At 43.3% G+C, this 8,386-nt stretch overlaps 1 protein-coding gene across 10 annotated transcripts in view; it reads right to left on the reverse strand.

Annotated features, from left to right (window-relative positions):
• Window positions 1–4,836, reverse strand: part of HDX (highly divergent homeobox) — a 44,234-nt gene extending 39,398 nt beyond the window's left edge. Inside the window, exon 1 of one of the 10 annotated variants that reach the window (XM_077922394.1) lies at window positions 4,686–4,836. Coding sequence is in view for 6 of the 10 variants with exons in the window: in XM_077922393.1 (XP_077778519.1) it covers window positions 3,926–4,054 (129 nt within the window). In the remaining 4 variants the exon portion in view is untranslated. Of the gene's footprint in view, window positions 1–3,701; window positions 3,899–3,925; window positions 4,202–4,466; window positions 4,571–4,685 lie in introns of those variants that run through there. The other 9 variants (XM_077922397.1, XM_077922396.1, XM_077922393.1 and 6 more) reach the window with 9 other exon arrangements.
• Between the last annotated feature and the right edge of the window lie 3,550 nt (window positions 4,837–8,386).

Genomic DNA, 8,386 nt, shown 5'->3' on the forward strand with positions numbered 1-8,386 from the left:
TCCCTAGCATTGTGTACTCTGTCTGGCAGCAACTCTCCAAAGTTTTGGGCAGAGATGTTTCTTACCACCTCCTACTTCAGGTCTGGGGAACCTCTGTCCTTTCAGATGCTACTGAACAACTCCCATCATCTCTGGTGATTGGTCAGATGGGTGGAGTCGTTCAGCAACATGTGTAGGACCAAATGTTCCCCACACCTGTCCAACCTGGTCCTTTTAAATGCAGGTCGCCAGGGATTGAACCTTGGACCTTTTGCAGGTGAATCCTGTGCTCTACCACTGAACTAAAGGCCTTCAACAAGGTTGATTTCCAAATAAATGGACACAGCATTCTAACTTGAGACAATACTTCATTATGTGTTAGATTTAACAACATATACAACAGCTTAGATTTAACCTGATAGCAAGAGTAATGTTGGCTATAGAAATGAGTTAAAAGCAATTGTGCTACACGTTTCATACCAAGGTTAGACATAGCTCCAAAACAGTTGACTTGGAAAAGGCAGAGGGACCAGCAAACAAAGTCTAATCAAATATGCACCAGAGTAAATCTCATTTGTTTCAATGGTATTTAGGCCTACAGCACACGTAACTTTGAACAGTGGTTGCTGCCATCTTCGTAGCTACCTCCATGGTAACGTGTACATTTTCTAACAATTAATGGGTTAGCAAAACCTATACAGTACTTGTAAGCCCAAAAGAATGGCAAGTTCCTTTTTAGAAGCCTTTACCAATCCATTGGTACCATCAACCTGGACATTGGAAGTACTTGTTGGCTCCATTTTTCCCCCATAGAGAAATGTACTACTTTTGAATGAAAAGTCAATAACTGCATATGAAGTGGACACTCATTAAAGAGACTTCCAAGTATAGCCAGAGAACAAAGTAATGCAGGGAAAAATCAATAGCAAAAAAATGCCACCTTGCTGATAAAGACCCCAGAAGAATGCTGGTTGGCTTATCTCTCTAATATGGGATGCAATATATAATTCATCAGTGGATGCAAGTCCACAAATTATTCTGAGGCTCAAAGAAGGATATCAGCAATAGCTATTTGTATAGCTACTATTGCTGAAAAAGGACCATTGTCATTTGCAAAGATGTGCATGTTGCAGATCCTCAGATTAGTGTGTGCTTTTCTTTTTTAGAAAAGCTGGTTGCTTACATCACCTAAATACACAACACACATTTAAAGTGCATGACCAAATAATCCTGGGAACTGTAGTTTACCACTCACAACTAGAACACCTAGCACCATTCAAACACTATAGTCCCCAGGATTCTTTAGAGACCATCATTTTCTTTAAATGCACACAGCTTAGAATCAAGGGGTGACTAACCTATGGACCTCAAGATGTTATTGGACTCAACAGTTCTCATCAGCACCAGTCAGAATGGCTAAGCCAGAGGCATGGTTAACCCAGAGGCTGGATTACTGCATTGAGTTCTATGTGGGGCTACCCTTGGGTTTGGTCCAAAAGCTCTAGCTGGTACAGAATGTGGCAGCTGGAATGTTGATGAAGGTAGATAGCTGACAATAGATGACATCATGAAAACATCTGCACTGCTTGCCACCTGCTACCAGGTTTGTGGCTTTTATATTAATTGCAACTTGACCACTGAAATCATCTGCCAAGAGTGTCTATGGTTGCACTGCAAGTAGGTAAGACTCATCTGATGTCAACACAAGCTTTCAGTGTCATCAGCCCAGTCCAGTCTTGTGGAATGCAGTAGACACCATCAGTTTACTGATTTTTTTTCTATATCACTAGGCTTATGTAGACAATAAAAGAGAAAGGGAGGGGAACTCTTATGGTTAGTGATCTGTGATTTGGTTTCTAGAATTTATATATTTGTTGTGCAACATATTTGCATTTTTAATGAAATTGCTACATGTAGCTATTTTTACTAATAAATATTGGGAGTTGAAATTCAGTGTCTGGAGGTTAGTCACCTATGATCGAAATGATATATGGATATGAATGTCAGATACTACTTACTGCACCTGACAAGATTAAATCTGGTGCACAAAACTTAATGCCATTATAAATGGGTAAAGACAAGGAGGACAGAGGATGAGATGGTTGGACGGTGTTCTCGAAGCTACCAACATGAGTTTGACCAAACTGTGGGAGGCAGTGGAAGACAGGAGTGCCTGGCATGCTCTGGTCCATGGGGTCACAAAGAGTCAGACACGACTAAACAACAACAACAAAGACTGTATGATGTTACAGCAGATATATGTGTTTGATCAAACTCTGGTACTTCTTATCCAGCACTGAGAATAGGAATACCAAACGCATGATCACACAAAATACCTGACCTTGCATGAACAGTGCTGAGGGATTTTCTTAACCTTCACACCTTAACACCAGGTATGGCCATACTGAAGTCCTTCCATATCTGAAGTTGTGGTTTAACTGGGAAATTGAATATCCATTTGCAATTTCCATGGGACAAAAACAGAGTCTGGTGGTAAAATGTTGGACTAGGGAGACCAGGATTGAAATCCCCACTCAGTAATAAAGCTCACTGGATGACCTTGGGACAGTCATCCTAACCCAGCTACTTCGCAGGGTTGTTGTGAGGATGAAAGGAGTGGTGAGCAATATTCAAAATTAGCCAGGGGCATTTTGCTCCTGGCTTTCGACCCCTTGCAACCAAGTGAAAATGCCTAGACATCTAACATCTCCACCATCTGGAGATCACTGGATTTGGACTGTTGTCACACAATAATGCCGCGTCCTGTAGAATTCTATCAGTTATATTTTATATGCACTATCTGAATGAATTTCTGGAACCAAATTGCTTTTTCTCCTGGAAAAAAAGAGGTAAGCTATAAATACAATAAATAAATAATTTAAAAAACTGGGTGCTTTCTATTACTGCTATGCTGATGCCACTGAAGACCAAAAGCCAACACAGATGGTGAATGCAATGTAGATACTCGTAACATACCACACCACCATGCACATTTTGTTTTTTCCTGACAAGCAACAATATGCTCCCTTAGACACTGCATGAAGAAGATTCCTAGGCATTTATCTCATCAGCCCTAAGATGCATCTGTCTCAATATCACAACTGATAACCTTTTTTGCAAAAATACCACCTCACCACCACAAAGATCACTATACAGCGGTACCTCTGGTTATGTACTTAATTCGTTCTGGAGGTCCGTAGTCTGTAACCTGAAGCGTATGTAGCTAGAGGTACCACTGTATACCACATTATGAAGCAAATACAGTGGTACCTCAGGTTAAAGCCACTTCAGGTTACAGCCACTTCAGGTTACAGACTCCGCTAACCCAGAAATAGTACCTCGGGTTAAGAACTTTGCTTCAGGATGAGAACAGAAATCGTGCAGCAGTGGCGCGGTGGCAGCAGGAGGCCCCATTTGCTAAAGTGGTGCTTTAGGTTAAGAACAGTTTCAGGTTAAGAACGGACCCAAATTCAGTTCTTAACCCAAGGTGCCACTGTACATTACATTTGCCTTCATGAACATTTACTTCGGGAAAAGCCGAAGACACACATGACATAAGAACACTTGACTGTGTTCACAGACAAACCATTAGCAACTCCCCATTTTCTTTTCTTCGTTGCCAACACCTGCCAAATGCAACTATTGTCCTGCACTCTCCCCCATAAGTTGCAATTTTCAAAACACATATACATATGAATGAAGATGAAAACTCGCATTCTTACCAACAAAAAAGTTAGACTAGCGTTACAGGAGGCACACCACCACCAATTATACACCACCACCAAGTTCGACTTTTTACACGGCAGACGCACAGGCAAGCCAAGCAGGCACAAACGCCTATTCCTTTTCCCTACAACTTGCACAAATTTTGCTTCTCTGCCTACTCCTTGTGCAACTTCTGTAACTCGTAGTTTTAGCAACTAAACCTGCCACTACGCATGCGTACATTTTCAAATATTGGAGGATAGGGGCTGTAGGGATGGGTAAAAACGTCGGGCGATATGGATTCTATAATCCGAGATATTTTCGAGGAGCGACGCCGGCTCCCTTTTTTGGATTGAGAAATCCGAGACATTCTCGAGGTGCGCCGCAAACCCCAACAGCAAGCAGCGTGCTAAAAGCTGAGCAGTGCTGCCCTTTGGTGGCTGCAACAGCACTGCCCAAGACGCTGCTTTCCCAAACCCTGGGCTACCGCTGGCACGACTTCGTCTTCTCAGTCCCGCCTCGCTCTCCGCCCAAGGGCATGCGCACAAACGCCTCGTTTTATACTCGCGCACAGCGCGTAAGCGCCTCCAAGTTCGCGCAAGGGGGCTGATCACGCTGGCGTCTCCTGCCGCAGATCAACCGAATGCTCAGGTGCGCATGCGCCCCCGAGTTATGGTCCGCGAGCTCCAGGTTGAAGCCGAGGCTCGGGAGTTTTTTTGTGTCCCCCCCCCTTCCTTTCCTTCCCTCCCTCGATCTCGATTCCCCGGCTCCTCCCCCCTCACCTCAAAGCCTTCAGCCAAGAAGTGATAGCGCGGGGGAGGGGGCAGCGTCTTCCTCGATCTCAGCCCCCACAGGCCATCGAAGAGGCCGCCCGTCAAGTCCTCACACCGCCGCCCTTCTCCCCCTCCCACGATCTTCCTCACTCGGCCCCCCCTCAGGGTCCGCGCGCCGATCGCGCCCCTCCCCCCTCCCTGCGCCCGATCCCCTGCCGCCGAACCCACCGTGCTCTGTGGGGCAGGCGGGGCTGGTCCGGGGGGGCCCAGGGCTCCGAATTCAGCCGGTTTCGGCTGGGTCGGTCCCGGCGTCACACAATGAAATCAGCGCCTCCGATCATTAATTCTCATCATGATCGTGACGTCAGCGTAGACAGCGGCCAATCGGAGCTCGAGATCAGCGCTGGCCGGGACAGTCTCTGTGCCCCCGCCTCTCAATCTCCCCCCCGGGGGGGTAGAGCCTGATCTAAGGAACAGCCCCCGCTTGGAAGGCGGGAGAGTGGAGGGCGGCCGTGTATGGGGGATAACGGAGAGGAGGAGCGTCCGTGGCGATTCTCTTGATGAACCAGCTTGGCCAAGGGACGGAGGGAGGGCTGGCCGGTTCCGGGAACGGCGGCGTTTGGGATTGAAGAGATATTCACCGGGATTCTGTCTGACGGGAGAAAGACATGGAAAACGAGAGCGGGCGGGAGCTGAGGTAGTAGGCGGCGCTGCCCGCGTGTCAAGCGTTCAGACAAACACAACACCTGAGGGGACAAAACGCAGAGGATAGTGATTCCTGCTTCCCTGGTCAAGATTTGAAGTCACCACAAGCATAGAACACCAAACACCGGCCTGTTAGGTTTTGCTTGCTAAAAAGACCTCACTTTTTCATTATACACACATAACTGAAATGAACTACAAAATTCTGAATTGCCATTACATCTCAAGACGATCTAAAATGTGACAAAAGTTGCTGTAACATAGTTTGCAATAGTTGTGAGGCAGTTTTCAACCATGGCTTTAAAAGCTGTTCTTTGGTGAATAAATAAATCAGATTTAAAGACAGGCGCTGGTGCTCTCAAGAGTAGCAGATCTGGAACACAGCTGCTGTTGACAAGTTGTGGTAACTTCTCTACACTTCATAATGGCTAATTAACAGCACAGCCTCCAGGTCCAGACTAAGAAATTTTGATGCCTGAGGTGAACCACAGAATGGCTCCCTTCCAAGGAAGAAGGGGTGAGTTTAGATCTACACCAGGAACAAGGGGGAATAGAGATCCACCCTGGGATCTGTTGCCTCTGTGGATCCTGCCTCCTGAGGCAGTTGCCTCACTTTGCCTCATAGATGGGCCAGCTCTGATAGTTCTATCAATGTCTACTCAGAAGTAACCACACTATCACATTTCTCAGATTTGTATCCCACACCTTCACCAAATGCTATTCCCAAAGCAGCTAATAAGATTAAGACTGCCATCCTAGGCAAAATTTGAAATATTTTCTCATGGTACTGTGTCTACAGCAGCAAACTTAAGCCATATCTACTCTGAGTAAATCCTGTTGAATTCAATGGAACTTACCTTCATATAAATCCTGGGCTCTTCATTCAGTGCAGGTGCTGAAGTCACTGCTATTCAGCATGGGAGATGTTTGAAATGCTAAAATATTGTTGCAGTTCCAGGCACTCACCATGGGTTTGATTTCCTTGGAATGAGGGACAGCAGAGACTATGTTGTCTTTAAGATATATGGTTTACTTACACATATGTACAACCTGAGCCTATGATGGAGGGGCTCACATCATCCACCCCCTGGAAGGACTTGCTTCTCCCAAAGTCACAGCTTTGGGTTCCAGAAGCAATCAAGCATTGCTCACATTCTCTAGCTTCTGCTTGCTTCCAGCCTAGCTCAAACACACTCTAGCTTTTGTCTTTCTTACTACTAGCCAGGTGAGGAAGGGGGTCCACCTATTTGCACTGTGTTACAGAGCAATGTCCTTTGTTATGCTTTTCCCAATAAAGTTTATTAAGGTTAGAAAGAAAATATACAAAGGTTAATATCAGATATCCAATATTTTTTCATCAAAGGAAAAAAAAAAGAATCTAAATAAAAACATAAACCAGAAGGAGGAAAAGAAGTGTAACTTGCCTAGCTAATTCAACAATGGAATCCTCCCATCCTAGCAAGCATGGGCAATGGCTGCAGATGATGAGTTACATTTTTATATTTCATTAATTTTGTATACCACACTTCATCTGTAGATCTCAGGGCAGTTCACAGCATAAAAATAGAATAAAAAAACAGAAAATGCATGATTAAAACAATCATTTTCCTTTTTTCCTTTTTGGACAGTTTTATCCTAAAGCATTTCCTACTATGTTTCGTTAACTGTGTTGTGTTCTGATCCATGTATACGATGCACTTTTTCTATGCCAATAAAGGAGATTGATTGATTGAGTGAATTTTATCTAATCTTAACACAAACTGCATTTATTTTAATAAAAGTCATAGTTTAATTATAAAATAATATGTAAAAAAAATGAGCTCTTGAGACCCTTAACACATTCTGAAAATTAATTAAGTACAAATGCTAGAGGAGGAAAAGGATTAGTTTGTAAATTGTACACTAAATTGCTTAACGTAACATAGGGATGTATGGAACCCCTTAAAAAAAGGTATGGGAACTAGATGTTGGCACACAAATTCTTTCCAAGGATTGAAATCAGGTTTGGGAATCACAACCCTTAAAATCTTTTTCCAGTTTTCTTAGGGAAAACCCCTGAAATGTATTACACAGGTGGTATCACGCTCCTTTGCAAATGTCAAAAATGTTTTCTTCTATATCTCCTAATCATGGGAAGGATTGCTATGAACTTGGTACATTTATGGTGGGAATGTCAGTTGGTGCAAGATTTTTGGAATTTAATTTGGAGAGAAATGATAAATATTACTAAAGAAACTTCTGTCTGCAGTCCAAAATTACTGTTGCTGAATATTTTTTATAATTTAATGTAAATATATTACCAAAAGACTTGGTTTTATATACAGTATGATCTTGGCCGCATGAATAGTAATTGCAACTCAATGGGAAATGGCTCACAATCTTACACTGTATACTTGGTACCACTCAGTCTGGAATTGCCATATGTTTCCGTGTATAAGATGCCCCCATGTATAAGACTCCCCCTACTTTTGAGGACTCTAAGTTTAGAAAATGGCCATATACACTATCCATTTATAAGACGCCCCAATATTTTTAACCTTATTTTAAAGTAAAAAAAAACCCTAGTCTTATATATGGAAAAGTACTGTAATAATGGAGAAAATCACACACAATTTGAGATTTTGACAAGGTCTAGAACCTCCAGACGCTTTTTATTTAAGTTGGCAATTTTTAATGACATAAACAGTGGAACCATCATTTTTATGACAACCCCGATTACAAGCCTGGCAAATCTGAAACTATCTATGACAATCTGATAGCATTTATAGTATTTAATTGGACTTTGCTTTTTTAACTCATGTGCACATACTCATTCTTTGTGCCTATTTTATAGTTTTGTTTTTATCTTTTCATTTTTATCTGCTAATAATTGTTCTCTCTGTTTTACATACATTATAAAATGAAATAATAATACTAAACCTCAGTGCTTTTTTTGAGGGGGATACGAACCTCATTTTTGCCCAAGGCTTCCCTGCTCTGCTTGCCTCCCTCCGCAGTACCACAGTCCCTTCCTCTCCCACTGAGGGAGGGCAGGGCTCTCCAACCCTCTCCAACCAGAGCATCATTGCCTCCTGCCTGCCCTGCTTTGGGGAGGAGCCCTGCTGCCTCCTTCCATGAGCATGTGCAGAGTGCTTCTCCCTTTTGTCCATTTGGCTGTCCCTTCTCTGACCATTTTTGGACAGTGAGTCCTGACACCTTTGTTTCTAGAAAAAAAAAGCACTGCTAAA

The sequence above is a fragment of the Podarcis muralis genome, chromosome Z, assembly GCF_964188315.1.
Source record: "Podarcis muralis chromosome Z, rPodMur119.hap1.1, whole genome shotgun sequence".
NCBI classification, from domain to species: Eukaryota; Metazoa; Chordata; class Lepidosauria; order Squamata; family Lacertidae; genus Podarcis; species Podarcis muralis.